Source organism: Phragmites australis, chromosome 21 (genome assembly GCF_958298935.1).
Source record: "Phragmites australis chromosome 21, lpPhrAust1.1, whole genome shotgun sequence".
Taxonomy (NCBI): domain Eukaryota; kingdom Viridiplantae; phylum Streptophyta; class Magnoliopsida; order Poales; family Poaceae; genus Phragmites; species Phragmites australis.
The window spans coordinates 5,309,162-5,328,301 of NC_084941.1; the positions used below are offsets into that span (position 1 = coordinate 5,309,162).

Consider the following 19,140-nt stretch of genomic DNA (forward strand, 5'->3'; position numbering starts at 1 on the left):
TTCATCCATTTGAGCACGTCAGCTTGAGGCCCATTTGTACCGAGCGGCCCAGCCCATCTGCGACAGCCATTGGACCTTGTGAGTATTCAGTTACGGGCCACCTGTCAGCTGGCCGCCAAAGCCCTCGACGACGCACAAGATTCTGCCGTCCGCCCGTGTTGCGCCCAATTCAGAATCTTGCCGAAAACCCTCGATCGCTGGCATGCCGACGTTGGATTCCGCCTCGGCCATCGTCGGGGGCAACGTGACCGGGCGCCGCCTGCTCCACGTCGATCGCTACTCGCAGAGAAAGGAGCTCCCCAATGGCCAGTGCGTCAAGTCTCCTACTTTCAGGGTCGGGGATTGCTCCTGGTGCATCTGCTACTTCCCCAATGGCGCCCGTTCCTCTTGCGCCGACTACATATCAATCTTCATTGCTCTCGAAGCCAGAGTCGCCGAGCCTGTCAAGGCACGAGCAAGGTTTAGTTTGCTCGATCCGGCGGCGAAACCGGTGCCAGGTCACTCCGTATACACGGACGAAAGAGAGTACTCTGAAGTGTGTGCGGCCGGGACGGTTGCGACGTTTTCATCAAGGAGGAGTTTCTGGAGGCGTCGGAGCATCTAGTGGCCGGCCGCTTCACAATCAGTTGTGATGTCTCCGTTTGCAACACATTCCGCACGGAGAACAGAGCAACTCCGCCGTCTGACCTGCAACGTCATTTCGGTGACCTCCTCGTGGACAAAGAGGGCGCCGATGTCACGTTCCAAGTCGCCGGTGAGACGTTCAGCGCCCACAGATGTGTTCTTGCAGCTCGGTCGCCGGTCTTCAAGGCCGAGCTCTTTGACGCGACAAGAGAGGGCACTGCCACAGGGCTTCGCATGCGGATTGATAATATGGAGGCTCAGGTGTTCAAGATCCTGCTACATTTCATATACACCGATTCCGGCCGGGTTTCCTGGCCCTGCAGCCGCTGCCCGCCGTCCCCGGTGAACCGGAATAGTAAGTAGCGCTCCACCAGGCCGAAAGCTCCAGCGTACTGCAAGAAACCAAGAAACGGAGAGAGGGTTGACCACCCTCCTGTCCGTGGAATCTATGTCATTTTACAGCTTCGTTTTCTGTCTTAGATAACGTCCACATCAAGCGGAGAGAAAATTGTCTCGTCGTAGCCTGTAGCCCTGCACGGCTGCACCCACGACTGAGGTGGGACTCTATTGCTCTGTCCTGACTGTGAACAGTAGCATGCATTACCAAATTCCTACTCCTACGTCAACAGCCTTGCATCTCCATGATTTCATTTGACCATGTTGAAGATACAAAACCTTTTTTCATCGAGGGAAGAAGATTATGTTCATCTAAGCCTACCTATAGGCAAATTGACAGGCGATACATGATCAAGGTGGCCTAGGACACGAAGATGGAAGAGAAGTTGGGCCTAGCATCGCCTGCTACAGTTCGGCCTCCGGTTTCATTTTGGGATTGCTCAGCTCAACACTTGCATGTAAACGTTGCTCGGTTCAGGGACAAGAACTGTCCTGCAGGGGCGGAATTTTTTATTTCCTTTGGAGAATTGGTCGCCAGGCAGGTCAGGCTCGTTCCTGTAAGGGCAGCTCGTACGTAGGGCAGATGATCTTTACAGAGTAGTAGTTGTCACGGACAAGAATTTCCTTCCCATTTTTACCAAGTGAACAGCACCACGGCTTGTGGTTCAGAAATCAGAATTCTAAAGATTCCCCGCAGCGAAGCAGGTGGACAGGGCAAGAAGAAGAAATTACTCCGTACTTGTTACTACTGTAAAAGAGGCAACCACCGCTTGTCGCTGTCAAAGAGAAGGCAGATCGATGACGCCCTCCGCCCCATCTTGGCTTCCTCCCGCATCCAATCGCTCCACTGGTCGCTTGCACCCATCCCTCTCCAGGCTCCAGCCCTGATCAAGGTTCGCCTTACCGATCGGAGCTCGGTTACTGAGCTCCGGCGGTAACCGAAAATTCGCGGTTACCGTGGTAACCGGTCGAAAATTCAGATAAAATTTATTTAACAAAATTTGAAATTTGAAAAAAAAAATCACGATGACCGGTTACCGAGCGGTTTTTGCGATTTATCGAGCGGTTTTCTCGAATTTTTCACATTGTCGGTAACCGCTCGGTTTTCCCGATTTATCGAGTGGTTTTCTCGATTTTTAGTGAAGTTCAACAAAAAATCCAAAAATTATTTCAATCTTGTAAAATCAATAACTAATTCATCTGAGCTTCAAATCAAGTGAAACAAATTTTATTGGTTTCCTTGTAACATGATCTACATGATAAAAGTATTTATACTTATAAAAAAGTTCAAAATTTTCTGTGAGAAATTGTATTTGTTAAACCAAGTTAAATGCATGGTTTACTCTTTGCTAATCCAAAAAACATGAAACTAATTTTGTTAGTCTTCTTACATGATCCTATGTCTTTTAAAAATACATGAACTCATGAATTAGTTATTGTAACATGCATGATTATGTAAATATGTTGCGACTAGATTAATTCATAACTAACCCATCACACCTCAAAAAATAGTAAAGCCACTTTCATTAGCTTATTTATACTATGATTTATGTAGAAAAAATAATAGTAGACATGAACAAGTTAATTACAGTATTGTTTCTTAATATATTCACTTTATGCTTATGAACTTTGTAAAAACCATAGAGAAATTAATAAACTCTAAATAAAGTGAAACCAATTTTAAAGATTCTTTTAAAATATGTTTTAAAAAAAATATGTATTTACATGTTAAATTTTTCCTTAACATGAGTTAATAACTGAGCCGTACGCTTCAATTTTTTTATTTTTTTCAAACTTCCTCCCTATAGAATATAGTACAAACGATATTATTTTTGAAAAAAAATTCACAAAAAATCTTAGAATTGTGTCTAGATTTTCTTAAGATTTTTTTTGAATTTATTTATATTTTTTTCGAATTTTTTAAATTCAAATTCAGTTACCGTTCGGTTTCTGAAACCGAACCAGACAAGAAGGTCGGTTATCACGATTTTTGAGCGGTTACCGTCGGTTATCACGATTTTTGAGCCGGTTATCACGATTTTTGAGTGGTTACCGTCGGTTTTTTAACCGTGGCCCTGACCCTCCCTCCCACTACCACGGGAGACTTTCTAGTTTTTACAGTGCTCTTATAAAGCAATGACCATGCCACCATTCGGTAAAATTTCATACGGCCAAATGGCCAATGACACCGCCAAATATTGCAACATCAACAGTTCATACAAAGAATGGAGATAATCCGCATGACCGTCTAGTATGAAAAAAAACAACTAAGTGTCACCAATGATGGGCTAAGAACTACACTGTCAAAAGATTGGGAAAAAACCTATCTACTTTGGTCAACATGTAGTTTGTCTATGCTCCTTTCATCAATTGGACACGAGAGGCCATTAAATTGCTGACCTAACCAAGTCCCGCTAAAATCAGGGGGGATCTCTGCCAGGTTAAGAACCAAGGATTCTCACAGGAATTATAGACGAATTGCTTTGTTTCCTACAAAATCGCTACATTCCAAACCGCACTGCATTTTGATCTTATCTGCCACCATGAAGTCCCACTGCAGCCAGAGCGCTCAAAAATTGCAATAACCAGCGAGGTTCATGACGCACAACAATAGATTTGTGTCTATTTAGAGAAAAGGTTACTCTGTTGAAGTTTCACCATATTATCGCATCACGGATTCTTTAACATAACATTGATCACCAGTACTGCAAAAAAAACATGTGTAGAGCTCAGAGTTATATATCAGGCTTGCAAGTGGCGAAGACATGAGAAAACTGAAACGCACCAGAGCTAGAAGACTCACAAATATTTAAGGCATATGTTAAGGAAGCGAGCATGTTGCTGGCTCTGAGATATGGTAACAGAACCTTCAATAATCTGGTCTTTGTTTAGTTCTATAGGTTCGAATAAGTACAGTAGGGTCTGGAAAAAGAGAGAGAGAAGAAATCCCAATCAATATTGTGGATTTTAACAATGCGAACCTGCAGAAATGTCAAACTAACCATACACCAGACAAAAAAGAAAATCAATATGGTACAGTGGAAAACAATCACCTGCTGCCAGTGAGTAGGGGCATCCTCTGGTGCAGTTGAAAGAACAATAGAGACATCTGGTTTTTTCTTTTTACTGCTTGGGCTGGCATTTTGGGTGTTCCCATCCAATGATTGGCTTGCTTGCTTCTTGGATTTCTGGCGAACTGGTCCGTTAAACTCAACATCGAACCAAAACGCGAAACCATGCAACGGAGCTAAACAAAATAACACAAGACACAAAGAAAAAGCTTTTATTTTCCCATCTACACATACGATATAAAACACAATCTTGACAAAGATCAAGCACAATTCAACATAACTTTCAGTGACCATTCACTAGGCAAAAGTTAAAGGCAATGTGAGTAACCAAAAGATATTGATATAGGGAAACAGCTGAGCAAGACATGACTGCAGAAGAAGAACCAACAATAAAACTGTATATAAATAGTGGTTTAGATAATGACAGTGGCAGCAAAAGTGCAGTTGTTCCCATTAGGTGGTATCAATGAACTTAACTGTCCTTATATCAGAGCAAACTAACTAGCAAGAATGTGAGTATTGTATTCTGCAACAGTAGGTAAAATATAACTCCCATCCGGCCAGTCATTGTATTCGGACACAAAAGTATGAGATAAGCCAGGTCAAATATATCTCCATGATAGGCTGAAAAGACTAGGTGGATTCAGTGTCATCTAATTATAAGGCACGTTTACGGATTCCATGTTAGTTTCTCTCTATTGCCCTTGTTTGTTGCATTCTATCTCAAGCATTAAACCATTATTTCCTATCTTTCCATATAACTTGATGGAAGGGCAGCTTATTCATTCTCTGCTACGTGCTGGAATTACTGTTCGCGCGCACTGTAGAACCGGGGGGTTACTGTAGCGCCGTGCTGCTTCGCCTTCGTGTGCTGTACCAGTACGTTACTGTAGCATCACGTTAGAGGTAAGATTAGATATCAGATAAGATCAGTTGAGATAAAATTTGTTAGTTTAGATTATTAAGACTGGCTCCTATATAAAGGAGGGTACAACATCCATTGTAATGAATTAATCTAGTCTCCCCTAATATTCTATCTCCCTAATCTATGATCTAATCCCTTCTCTAGTAGACGACGCCGCCTGACTATCTTCCCGATGGGTTTACCCTAACATTCTCTTTTTTTGGTTTCTTCAATCTTAGAACTTTTTAAATCTTTCTGCTTGGTCAAAATGCCTCTTATAAAAGGGATAAGAGAGTATAAGCAATCCCCTCAGAAGCAAGGGGGAAAAAACTGATTTTACGAAAAATGACTAGAATTGGCCAAAATTTGAACAGTCCACTAAAGTAGGCTCGTACAACCAGCTGGCTACCTTGAGGCTGCTAAAACTTATCGCCTAGCGTACACAATGTTGCAAGCAAGAAATAAGCCCCTAACTGTGGCAAGAATCCAAGTAACGCTTCACCCGTACGCCTTATGAACTGGGTTAGGAAAGCTGGAGTAGTTTCGATAGAAACATCATGCGGTCTTATCTAAGAAGTATGTTCAATAGGACAGACGAAGCCCCAGATTAAAAAAATAGGCAAAAGGTATGATTATGAGTTTATGACAGGTCATCTCAATATACAGGCTTTATTGGTCAAATTATCAGCCAAGAAAACCAGCTGTGCAAATCTAGTAGATGGAATCATGATCTACTTCCACCATATGTACCTGTTTCACATGTAAAAAGAACAAACTAGTACAACTTACCATGCAACATTGATGTAAATTTAAATGCAGCAGTGATGGTTTCAAGCTCCGGAGCTTGTATGGTATAACAATCCACCTGTGCCACCTGCTCCAGGAACCCAAGTAAGTTGTGCTTCAGACAAAAAGACACGCTCACTTTACACTTGGGAGCTATACAACATAGGACTGAAGAAACTAGAACTATATGAGGCCTGAGAGCGATCTGTGCATAAAATGCATGTCAAGTAGACAAGAATATGCGCTTCTGTCAGAACAATTGGGACTCACCACAGTTGGCCATGTCAAGACATTCTCGCCGCTAATTGTCTCCACGGATGGCTCCATGAACGCACATTGTTTTGCAAGAGGCATCATAGAGGACACTGTTCAATCAAAACAACAATAACAGGTTACTCTGAGAATGAGAAATACTGCACCTGGAGCTATTATGCATATGGCAAGCAAATAACTAAGTCTCTTCGTATTTTTGGAAGCTACACTGGTTAAAGATAGGGAGGGACAGAGGGGGGCATGGGACAATTCAACTCACTTTTTATGCCATATACATCTCGCCAGAAGTAAATACTATCATGATATCTCTGAGAATTTGTAATAGGTGCCATGTAAAGCTGCAAAAAAAAATGCCTTGTATGTCAGCCGGAAAATTGTTCAGACCTACCTCAACTAGTTAATCATTAGAAAATATTTTTCTCGAACTCGTACCGATGCATGAGATGGAAGAATAAGACCTCCTGGCTTAAGCCATTTATCTCTAGCAAAAATTACGCTCCCCAGCATACTCTGCATGAATAGGACTAGATTTCAAAAGATGAATAGCACTGATGTAAAGTGAGCATGGAATTAGCCCAAGTGTCCTAATAATAGAGATGTTAATAGATACCTCATATAGAAGCATGTAGCCCATCCATTCAGATATGATGACATCAACTTTTTCTTCAATATTGACATCCTGCGTTTGAATATTCAAATATAGTCATGTTACATATCACAGCTAACACCTTAAAGAAGAACTTCAAGGATCGTGATAAAACCACAATAATATATAATTTCAAGGATGATGATTAATGGCGATGATATCAGCAGAATGAGAAAATAATTTAAAACATCACATGAAAGTACAATAAAGATTTGGGTATATGCAAATGGTGCACAATAGCAGAAACTAGATAAGAACATGTACCTCAATGCGGCCATGCAAAACCACAACTTTGTCAGACAGCTCATTCTCTCTGACAATCTCCGCAGCCTGAAAATGTGTAGTTGAAAAGAATATTCAGAATCAACATTATAACTTACAGACGCTAATAATAAATACAGAAAAGTAAAACTACATACAATATATTAGCAAAACTGGAAAAGAGATTTCAAGAACAAACATATTATTTAGCAGATGTAGTAGTAACAGAAGACAGTATTTATCTGATCACAAGGGCAAATTCTCCGTATTGCAGTACACTAACAACGTCAGAAGGGTGCGGCACCCTTTCTACTGGGATGACCAAGCAACGCAAAAAAGCTGCCGCCCTAACAAAACTGGAAAAGAGATTTCAAGAACAAACATATTATTTAGCAGATGTAGTAGTAACAGAAGACAGTATTTATCTGATCACAAGGGCAAATTCTCCATATTGTAGTACACTAATAACGTCAGAAGGGTGCGGCACCCTTCCTACTGGGATGACCAAGCAACGCGAAAAAGCTGCCACCCTAACCCCTAAGTGCAACCATTTTTAGTTGTTACGAGTTGATAAGTAGGCACAAAGGAGGGCTGGGAGGATGGACCTTTTCAATGCAAGGTTTATTCTCCAATTTGACAATGTAAGTTAATATATCAGTGAAGCAAAAAATTACTGCCGCTCAGCAAAAATATGATTGTAAAATTGGCACAACTGGAAGGGAACAGAGGGAGTGCGAAGGATCTACCTGTAATGCAATGTCACTTGCATCGACTGCATAAACCTGAGAACATAATAAACTCATTCAAGGAGATGAATTATAAATGAATGAAAAAAAGAGAGAAAATCTTTCATCTGTATCAAGAAATAAATTACCACATATAGATAACCTAAGAACAATTTACGGCACTCATGAAAAGGAGAACTCTGTAGTATTACACAACATACTACATGTGTTCTAACAAAAGATAAAGTCCAATTTCTCTGCAACAAATAGAAATACGCTTCAAAACACAAAAAAGATTAAAAATGGGTGCTGCTGGTATTTGGTAAACTAGAAGTACATGAGATGTTCTGGTACAGATCAAAGGATCAATGCATTCATGCATCTTTATGTAAGATCTGAAACGAGAAAAGGCTCAATTTCTCAAGCCAAGCAACCAACTATTACTACCACAGGTCACTTCCAGCATGCAATATAATTATATCAAAGTTCATCACATTTAATTGGCATACAACTTAAAAGTGACAGAACTTGACAGAACACTGAGTATACAGAGGATGTCTAGGGCTTGTTTGGCAGAGCTCCAGCTCCAAGAATTCTTGGAGCAGGATATTTCTAGCTCTAGAAATTGATTAAGGGTATACTGGAGATATTTAAGTGAGTCATCTTGTTTACATTCTAGACTGAAAATAGATACTTAAACCACTTTATATTAACTTATAAACACCAGAACTGAGGTAAAGCTGGGAGCTAGAGCCCTGCCAAACAAGGTCTTAGTTTCCTTAACAGTGGCACTGGAAACATCGTAGTCCACCCCCTTGAGTCATAATGTAATTTAGGGAAAATACTGTTTTTACCACTGGGTTCTCTCACTGAGATGCGGCCCCTCCCACCTATCAGTCTCCATGTGTGTGATAGAGAGTGCAACTATAATTTACGTGTCAAGAACCTATATAATCTCAAATTCTTGGTTAGGCATATGTTTTTCAAATTAACAGGAAAGAACTAAAGATGCAAATAACTGAATCTGAATTCATTATCATACAAATGATCAATGTCTGCCTGCTAAGTATCAATTTACCAAGATATTGTTTCTTTGGGGGGGGGACAAAGTTTTATGTGGAAGTATGGTGCAGGCGCAAAGGCGACAAATATTAAGAATGCAATAAACATCTATAGAATAAGCGGGGGATACAATGAAAATCCATCAGCTTTAACTCATAATATCAACAGCAATACATAAGTGCACAGTTAATAAGTAACAAATTACCCGAGTGGCACCAGCAAAAGCACAAAATATGGAAAGAACACCAGTGCCACAGCCCACATCCAAAACAACCTGAAAGTTGTCATTGACAAATCGCAAGAGTGAAGTGAGCAGAACAGAAAACTGTATCTTGCCAAGAATATCATTTAGTCCAGAAAACATATGAATTGATAGATGACCCTTACCTTGCCTGAAATTAGATCTTGGTGATGCATGATAGCATTTCTGTAGGTACTAGTCCGCACATGATCCTGAAATCAGCAACCTAAAAATCAGTACCATGTGATGTTCCATTATCTCGATACCTGTTTCTTTCTCTATTTTTCTTAAAAATATTTCAAAACAGAACAATCCGTAGACACTTGAAGCCACCAATACAACATAAATCACAAATAGGAATACAAAAGAGCACCAGTGCATAAGGAGAGGCATCATTTCACATTAGGCTTTGTATGAAAGATAAGCATAGCACACAATGTGTGCACTCGGTGTGAGACATGCTAGCTACGGTCCATGCTCTACCAATCAAGCTCACATTTGAACAGATTGTCAGATACCACTGCAGCAGAATTTTCCAGGTGTGAACTGCACAATGGTAGTGTGGTTCCCATGACCATATTTCATATGCCACAACTATGCAGATTAATATGCTAGTTCAACCAACGCAAACAACGGGTCCCACACACCAACATTAGTTCAACAACAACGATCCCCCCAATCCGATCCACAAATTGCGGCACTTGCTAAACAAAATAAAACCCTAACCCCAACGACCAGACAGCCAACACAGCCGCCCAATTCTCCTCCAGGAGGAAGCTAGAAACATAGGTAGATAGCGTGGTGCGACCTTGAGCATCTCCTCGTGGACGCCGATGTGGGAGTATGCCTTGAAGTAGGCCACGTCGTAGTCGGTCCACGGCGGGGCCGCTGGGTGCGGCTGCGCCCCAGAAGCCGCCTGTCCTGGCGGAGACCCCCTGCCGCCGCCGCCGCGCCGCGGCCTGCGAGGCCGCGGCAGGAGGCCATTACCGTCCGCTCCGCCGGCGAGCATGAGGGGGAAAGGTTTTTTTTTTTCGCGAACGGAATGAAAATATATTAGAAGGAAAACACATTGCATCCCCATATTACACCAAAGACCCTATGAGAAAATAAATTACAACGAAGTCCTTCGGGGTCTTTTTCTCCGGTTGCCGTCGCCGAGCAAGATCGCCGGAAACGGAACCAACTCCACTGCTGTGTTGACAATGAGCTCCAAACATTGGTAAAAGCCGCATGAGCCAACGCCTTGGACACTCCACGACGCATCTGGACCACTGAACGTGCCACGGCCGTCGCCTCGCCAAGCACAGCCTGGAAGAGAGAAACGCCGGCGCCGACGACCAACTCGCCGGGCCGGAAACAGAACGCGAACATGAGGGAAACGCTGAGCTTCATCCCAATCGCAAGATACAGCAAGACAAAACTCAGTCGAACTTCACCGGAGATGGAATCGGCACCGCCAAAATCACCAAAGAAACCGAGGAGACTCAGGGAGCAAAACACATATACACAAACACACAAGCAACCAGCCCTTCTGCCGCTCTCGCCAAGGACATCGTCGGAGAAGGCAACGTCATGAGGCTAGTATCGGCGCCGAGGAGCATGAGGGGGAAATGTATTTGTGTTGCGTCGCGAGTGACGAGGCGAGTGAGTGGAGGAGGCGACTAGCGTAGAATTTGGGCGGTTTGGTTTTGGCCCACCCCTGCTACAATCCAAATAGACTCTTAGACTCCTTGTTGGGCTTGGGCAGACCCAGTTCCGGTGCTCCGATGATCCACTGAACAAAACTGGCCCGGCCTATCTCTGCACTTGGGTAAACCAGTGCCAAGTGGGCGAAGGCGGTGGGCGGCGGTCGGTTGCGGGCGGAGTCAACCGGCGGTGGGCGGTGGTCGGTTGCGGGTGGAGTCAACCGGTGGTGGGACGAAGATAGCTAGGACCAAAACTGTATATGGAAAAAGTCAAGCAGGTCTCGAGACATGAAGGACGGGGGTGGGGATGCGGAGTATCACCTTAGTGATAGTGGTAAGTAATTATCCGTAACTCTATGAAGACATATGAATATGGGGTTCGTGGAGTACCTCTTTAGCTTCTCCATCAAAATGAACTATGAAAAGAGTTACTCCATTAAATTGGCTAATTCATGAATTAGTAGAGCTGAGGTGTTTGGAAGGGCTCCGTCAAAATCCACGATGGAGTTTGGAGCTAAAGCCCTCCTAAACCCCCCCCCCCCCTTAAATCATTGTTGTGCGCCGATGCCTATGAAATCCTTTTGTCTCAGACTTTCAAACAAAGCACAGGAGGTACTTCGAAGAGTTAAATATGGAATACGAATATGATAACATATTTTGCATTACTAGACCGCACCCTTTCTACTTCAGAACTGTGACGCTGCGACAGGAATGAATAAATACAAGGTGCACTATTATATGTTCAGAAATTCATTACCCTCCTTTTTAAATAATGGAATAGAGTTGATTATGTTTCAGCCTCTACATCCGATGATGTATGCAACCAATACTTGTTACAAATTTGTAGTCATTTGATATAAAAAAATGCTAACAAAAGATCAAGTTCTTCCTTTAACAAACAAAGAAGATAACGCCATCCACCAATTCGGCTGCTAAACCTCCATCAGTCCATCTATGTTTTGCAAAGATATCCATTGTGGTGGCCTCAATGATAGCGGAATAATCACACGATGTATTGATCTGTACAGCAATGGGTTACATATATAGGCCGGAGGCCCAGACATGAAAGAGTCTGGGCATGATAAGCTAACAATCCTAACCGAGTACAATAAGAAGTCTACACTCCCTCGCAGTCAGAGCGTTGTGATTAGCCACTGGCATGGATGTTCAGACTGGAACGGAACTCGGTGAAGACAAAGATGGTAAACCCTTGGTGAAGATATCCGCGTACTATAACGTTGTCGGCACATGAAGAACATGCACGGCACCAGCGAAAACCTTGTCACGGATGAAGTGTAGATCAGTCTCAATGTGTTTGGTGCACTAATGTTGCACCGGGTTTGTTGAGAGATAAACAGCACTGACGTTGTCACAGTAGACAAGAGTAGCACGCTACACCGGATAGTGAAGCTCTCCAAGCAACTGGTGCAACCAACAAGTCTTAGCAATAGCATTAGTAACAGCCCGATACTCAGCCTCAGCACTAGAGTGCGAGACAATGTGCTAACGTTTGGATGACCATGAGATGAGGTTATCACCCAGGAACACACCATAACCAGAAGTAGAGTGACGAGTATCCAAACATCTAGCCCAATCAGCATCGGAGTATGTAATGAGATCAACCGTGGAGGTGCGATGTAGTTGAAGGCCATAATCAAGAGTGCCTCGGATATAGCGGAGAACCCTCTTGACAAGAGCAAGATGAGGCTCTCGGGGATCATGCATATGTAGACAAACCTGCTGCACTACATAAGCAATATCCGGGTGAGTGAATGTGAGTAGCAAGGCATCGACGAGGTCACGATAATGGGTGGCATCAGAAATAGGTGCACCATCTAAAGGAAGCTTGGCACGAGTGTCCATGAGTGTTGCAAGGTATCAAGCATATACTGCCGCTGAGAAAGGAACAAGCCACCATCACGTCGAGTCACGGAAACCCCCAAGAAGTGATGTAAACTGCCAAGATCCTTCATGGAGAATTCTGTAGTGAGGGTTGAAATTACCTGACGAAGGAGAGCATTAGAGGAGGTTGTGAACACAATGTCATCGATGTAGAGCAGCAAGTATATTGTGCCAGTGCCACGCCGGTAGACGAACAAGGAGGTGTCTGACTTGGCACCAACAAAGCCAAGAGAGAGAATGTGAGAAGCAAAGCAATTGAACCATGCACGAGGAGCTTGCTTCAAACCATACAATGACTTGTTAAGGCGACATACATGATTAAGCTATGACGGATCAACAAAGCCAGATAGCTGCTTATAGTAAACTATCTCAGATAACATGCCATGAAGGAAGACATTTTTCACGTTCAATTGATGAATAGGCCAATCCTGTGAGAGAGCCATTGTTAGAACTGTTCGAATGGTGTCAAGCTTCACGATAGGACTAAATGTCTCATCAAAATCCACACTAGGTCCCTATATAAAGTTGTGGAGGACCCAACAGGCCTTGTAAATATCAAGAGCACTATCTCGAAGAAACTTATGGCGGAAGATCCACTTTCCGATCACAATATTAGCGCCAGACGGACATGGCACAAGATCCCATGTGTGATTAACCTAAAGGGCAGTGAACTCCTCAGTCATGGCCTCACACTAGTTGGGGTTCATCAAAGCACCCCTGTATGTCTTCGGCAGCGAACTGAGGGAGACGACATGAAGATTCATGTGCGTAACTGACTGGCGAAAGCCCGTTTTACCTCACGTGACCATGGTGTGAGCATTGGTCACGGGGATAATAGGGACGGCGGAGGCCGAAAGAGGCACCGCGGAGGGTGCGCATGGCGGTGTGGAGGTCATCACGGATGACGCGGATGGGGACACCTGCACTGTGGGCATGTAAGACATTGTAGAGGGCGCTGATGTACACACATTTTGTGGAGACCCTAGCGGTGAGAAGCTCAATGGAGAGGCACGCAGGGGAAACCCGAGTGGCAAAAGGCCGGGCAGGGAACCACATGCACGCGAAGAACCACGGGCACGCACGGAGAGGCCCGGTGTTGGTGGCAACAATTCGTGGCAAGCCGATGGGGGGCAATAGCACCAGATGTGGTAGTGATGTCATGGACCACGCCAGCTCCGTTGGCAACTACCTATGGCAAGGCGCCAGCAGGGGCAGCGGGGTTAGCACGGTGAGGACCAACAACAGTACATGTAGAAAAACAAGTGCCAATCGGGAGAGGTGCACAATCTAACTCCAAGAGAAAATCAAAGTTGGATGAAGGAGGTGGCGAAGCAAGTTCAACGAAGGGAAAGGAAGCTTCATCGAACGTGACATGATAGGAGATGATTATGCGGTTTATGGACAAGTCAAGACACCGGTAACCCTTGTGGTCGGATGGATAGCCGGTGGCGGATAGGTTAGGGTAACATTTGCACCCAAAGACACGGAGATGGGAGTAAGGGGGCTGAACACCAAATAAGGCAAAGAAAGGCGAGGAAAGCCCTAGTGTTTTGTGGGGTGAAGGTTAAGAAGATACATGGAGAGGGTAGAGCTGCCTGGAGCTATTGCACCTGACGATCACATTCTTGGTTTGAAGGTCCTTCACAGAAAGGCCATAGCAGTCAAATTTGATAGAACAATTATTATCAATAGTGAACTGACAAACATAAATTAAATTCTTAACAATGTGAGGAGAGAAAAGAACATGTCGTAGGTGGAGGGGACCGCGGGCAGCAGGCAAAGACACATATCCGGTGGATGTAATAGGTAGCAAAGACTCATTACCGACAATGATATTAGAAGGACAGGAAGGCGAGGGAGGGTGGGAAACATTTAGATTACCGAAGTTCGATGTCATATGCAAAGTAGCACCCTAATCCATGTATCAATCCATGCTTGGCGGTGGCGTCAGCGATATAGTGTTGAAAGCATTCACCAGGGCCTACTGATCCTACTACAGGGCAGGCTGCACCATGTACTGGAGAGGCATGTTAGGGACGCCAGCATGACCCTGTGGCATCCCGCCAGCGTACGCAGCCAACGCATTAGGGGCATGACGAGGGTCGACTGGACCAGGCCAAACATGGAAGGTCACGGTCGACAGGTTGTACATTGGTGGCCAAGCAGGAGTGTCGCTGCCTGAACCGCCATCGGTGCCACCACTGTTGTCGGAACCACCTGAGGTGCCATCGTTGCGGCAATGGTGATAGTTGTTGTTAGTGCCACCGGTACTGCGAGAAGAGGACGCATCGCCACCACCTCCTATGGGGGCCGGCGCGCCAGAAGATTTGCTGCCACTATTATCATTACCGGCAGGAGGGCGAGGGGCAGGGGGTAGTGGCAACAAGGATAGTCGACGAGGCAGTTGGCTCGGACGTCATGGTGAGCTCCTCCAACATGAGGTCAAAACAAACCTCAACAAAGGATGGGAATGGCTTTTGACGCTTGAGGAGGGTGCCCATGTAGGAAAACTTATCGTTGAGGCTGCAGAGAACAAAGAGAACAAAAGTGCGGTCTTGAACCGGCTCGCCTAGGTCACCAAGTGCATCAGCCAAACCCTTGAGCTTGCGACTGTAGTCGAAGATCAACAGGTCACCTTGCACAAACATGCGGAACTCAGTGTCGAGGTAGAGGTCACAAGTTTCCTTATTCCCAAGGAACTGTTGCTCAAGGCCCAACCACACGGTGCGTGCAGTGGGGGTGGCGGTCAGGACAACCTAGAGCAACTCGGGGGTGATCATGCTGTAGAGCCAAGAGAGCATAGTGCAGTCCATTTACTTCCAAGCAACGTCATCGGAGTCGTCAGAGTTAGAGAGAATGTGATCGGCAAGATCGTACTTGCTGAGCGCGTTGAGGAAGAGACCTTGCCACTTGCTATAGTGTGGGGAGACTATGGCGGGCCTCCTCATCTTCGGTAGAGGGGGCCATAAGGGAGAGGGGGCAGTTGTCACGCACAAAGGAGAGGCATCACGGAGGATACGACGACGGTTAGGGTTTCACACTACGGAAGAAGGCCGATGGTGGGGTGACATCGCACGCGTGAGAGCTCATCAATGGGAAGGAGGAGAGGCACCATGGAAGGGAGCTGACGGTGGAGGGATGGTCGTGCCATGGAGGAGATGGTAGCTGCAGCTAGGGTTTGTGGAGGCAGAAGCTAGGTCGAAGGAGCGAACCACAATGATACCATGATAGCAGAATAATCACGCAATGTATTGATTAGCACACCAATGGGTTACATATATAGGTCGGAGGCCCAGACAGGAAAGAGTGTGGCCATGATAAGCTAACAATCCTAACTGAGTACAATAAGAAGTCTAACACTCAATAAGGCGACATGCGGTGTGTGAGGACCTACATCTTGCACCATCTACAAGGTCTGCATTCTCAACGAGCTGCGTATTGGGAACCTGTTGCTAGAAAACTGCCCTGGTACAATTCCACAAGGAATTGGCAGCAAGAAGTTGTGTTCTGTAATGGCAATCTGCACTTTCTCCAAATTGACGGGGACATCATCGTAAAAGCAAATTTAGAATCCGAAGAAGACCACTACACATCATGCACCGGCCAGTTCTTTTTTGTGAATTCATGATAGGGTCAGCAACCAGAAATTAAAGAAATAGTCTTGTCAAAATCTAAGAACTTACTAAGAGGAACAATTTCTTCAAAGGCCATGTCAGTTGTCAAGTAGTTCAACTTGGTTTCACCATAGTAACTCTGGTTGCTTTTATCCACATCAGTTTGAGCAAGAACAATAAGCCCTGTAGACCCCTCATTCCAGAGTAATTGAACAGTGGAGCAGTGAAAAAAGCTCCTACGAGCAATAGCTTGATTTTGTGCATCCTTGTTGCAAGAGAAAATATAAACACAAGCGAGAACACCCTACTTGAAATCCAAAATAAAAAAAAGGTAAGATCGCTAAGTGATGAGGACATCACTCCTTCGGATACACACAAGGTGAACTCGTTCCTCACTATTTATACTTTCTTGGTAAAGAATAGGTTGTTACTAAGTTTTTATGATGTTTTATTGTTCAGGAGTATGGAAGAAGCACCAATCTATTCAGATTCAAAGTCGAGCTCTAGTCGGACTCCAAATTCAGTTCGGAGTTTCATGACATCACATTAATAAAACAGGCATAGCTTTCACATACGAAATTCAATTGAGGCATTCTTGGACTTGCTGGAAAGCTTATGACAAGAGATTTCCAATGGATCTGATCTCATCCTTAGATTCCTTATAGATTAAGTAGAGTTGATAAAATAATATGTTGCATCATCGTTGCGGGCCTTGTCGGGTCTTATAAGCGTGTTAGGGTCGAAGTCCAGGTTGTGTATGCCTCTCTCCATGACCGTACAATCCTAGGTTGACCTCCTCACATCCCTTCTATATATATACAGTAGTCATCATAGTTTAGGCTCGGTTTTTTCTTAGATTATTCTATTTTAGACAGTTTCACCGTATATCGGTTTGTGGAACCCCAACTCGTGTTCTTCATTGGTAATTAGCAATATTTAGATTACATCTACCATATTCTTTCTTGTGTTCTTGATTCGCTTGTAGGAAAAATCTTCTTGGTGAGGTCAACTGCATTTTAGCATGGTTGATAACCACAGAGTAGTTGTGTAGTGGTTACAAGGATTCTCGATCTGTTTTGATCAGAATCTTTACGAGGGTTGTACGGCTGTGGGGAGAGACATACACAACTTGGACTTCGACCCCGACACACTTATAAGACCTAACAAGGCCCATAACGGTGGTGCAACACCTTATTTCATCGACACTTAATCTATAAGAAATCTAAGGGTGAGACTAGATCCATTGGAAAGGGCTCATCATTATCTTTCTATCAAGTCAAAGAACGTCGCAATTGGACTCGTATGCGAAAGTTATGCCTGTTTTATTGATATGCTGTCTTGAAACTCTGAACTGAATTTGGAGTCTGACTAGAGCTCGACTTTGAGTCCGAGTAGACTTGGCCTTCGAGGGTGAGGTTCAGGTGAACTTGTGGTGCTTCTTCCATATTCCTAAACAACAAAATATTGTAAAAACTTAGTAGCATCCTATTCTTTACCAAGAAAGTATGAATAACGAGGAACGAGTTCACCTTGTGTGTATTTGAAGGAGTGATGTCATCATCACTAAGGTTCTGAAGTTAGTTTGTGGAAACACAATCAAACTAAGTTAAAATATGGACCTTTGCCTCTGGTACAAATCCAGCAACATGAGATCCTGACGCAGTTGCTAGCTCCATTGCAGCTATGCCAAGCATTCTTATCCCAGACAAAATCCCTTTTGTGAAATCTTTTGGATCAAGGAATTGTATCTCATTAGGCATCATCCGGCAAGCAACTGACTCATCTACAGAAAACTGAACCATTGTCCTACAAGTTCAATCAACATGTCATGTACCATAAGAACTGAAATGCAACTCATGGTACCCCCATCTCAAATTGAGGTTAAATCCAATTTATAGATAAAAGTTCTCCCAGACTGCTTCCATTTAAAAAACAAAAAAATAAACTCATGTGTGCAGATATTGAAGATTCCATATAGAACGACAGCAGAAAAGTAATACTACTAGAACAGTGATAAAAAAGCTTATTTAGTAGCCAATGAAATTACTAAGATTTAGGTGCTAGAAAATATCTCTTCAGTTGAGTGACAACATTATTTTTTTACTGATGTTCCTATGATCAGATTGCCAGTTCGCCACTAGTAAAGGATTTCAAGAGAAAATGTGATGGGTGTTGTTAACAAGAAAATGCCTATCACTCCTTCCGACAAAGTGTTTACCTGCTAAATGAGTGATATGACACTACATGCAATTATACATCTAGGTATACATTAACAGATACACAAGCATAATTTAATTTAATTATGTATTTATTTGGCATGGTTCTACATGCATAATTAAGCATCAAAGTTCAAGCAGCATAACTTTATCAGTGTCACCAGAGCTCAAGTAACATGAACCACATGGCCTTGGACATGCTCTTCTGGTAGTGTTGGTAGAGGACGGTGGCCATGTTGACGTGCTAGACCGTGACATTCTTCTCATGCGGTGAGGACAACTTCTGGAAGGCCTGCAGGTAGGCCACGTGGGTGACAGCACGGCGGCGAGGAGGCTCGGGAGCTCGAAGCACCGTGGCCATGAAGCAGGTGCTGTCGGCGAAGAAGGAGGTGGCACTGCATGCTTTCTTGGGGAGCCTCTGCGGCGGGCTAGAGCTCGGTGGGTAGGGCGGGCCGAACCACACCGTGAAACCGTTAGGCTCGCGCATTGTGGTTGGCGCATTGTGGATGGGGCAATGGACAACGCGAGAGATTACAAGGAACACGCATCGAGAAGAGAGAAAGGGTAGGGGAGGATATCTAGGTTCTCGGGGGAGGGGACGACGAAGCAATGGCCGAGCACGTGATGAGTCCTCCGCGAGCGGTGGCAAGATCGTGAGCATGGTGACGACGGTGTGGGTGGAGGGGTTGGGGATGGCGCCTAGTGGATGCAGGTGTTGTATATGGCAGTGCTTT

At 44.2% G+C, this 19,140-nt stretch overlaps 2 protein-coding genes and 1 pseudogene across 4 annotated transcripts; 1 reads left to right on the forward strand and 2 right to left on the reverse strand.

Moving 5' to 3' along the window:
* Window positions 1-202: 202 nt before the first annotated feature.
* LOC133904067 (BTB/POZ and MATH domain-containing protein 4-like) lies at window positions 203-987 on the forward strand. The gene is made up of 2 exons (XM_062345541.1): window positions 203-490; window positions 574-987. Exons 1-2 carry the CDS (start codon window positions 203-205, stop codon window positions 985-987), a joined length of 702 nt encoding a protein of 233 aa, XP_062201525.1.
* A 2,189-nt stretch (window positions 988-3,176) lies between these two features.
* Window positions 3,177-10,643, reverse strand: LOC133903648 (probable protein arginine N-methyltransferase 6.2). Of its 3 annotated transcripts, XM_062345083.1 has the most exons (14): window positions 10,426-10,643; window positions 10,105-10,297; window positions 9,136-9,201; window positions 8,954-9,022; window positions 7,708-7,743; window positions 6,965-7,030; window positions 6,665-6,733; window positions 6,487-6,564; window positions 6,314-6,392; window positions 6,052-6,146; window positions 5,785-5,869; window positions 4,074-4,267; window positions 3,824-3,942; window positions 3,177-3,725 (listed from the first exon to the last, which is right to left on the reverse strand). In XM_062345083.1, exons 2-14 carry the CDS (start codon window positions 10,219-10,221, stop codon window positions 3,683-3,685), a joined length of 1,116 nt encoding a protein of 371 aa, XP_062201067.1. In that variant the 5' UTR covers window positions 10,222-10,297; window positions 10,426-10,643; the 3' UTR covers window positions 3,177-3,682. The 3 variants fall into 3 exon arrangements, with proteins under 3 accessions (XP_062201067.1, XP_062201066.1, XP_062201065.1); XM_062345082.1 differs by lacking the exons at window positions 10,105-10,297; window positions 10,426-10,643 and adding an exon at window positions 9,798-10,082 and having other exon boundaries at window positions 3,806-3,942; XM_062345081.1 differs by lacking the exons at window positions 10,105-10,297; window positions 10,426-10,643 and adding an exon at window positions 9,798-10,080.
* A 4,278-nt stretch (window positions 10,644-14,921) lies between these two features.
* Window positions 14,922-18,893, reverse strand: LOC133904068 (eukaryotic translation initiation factor 2A-like; annotated as a pseudogene).
* Window positions 18,894-19,140: the final 247 nt, after the last annotated feature.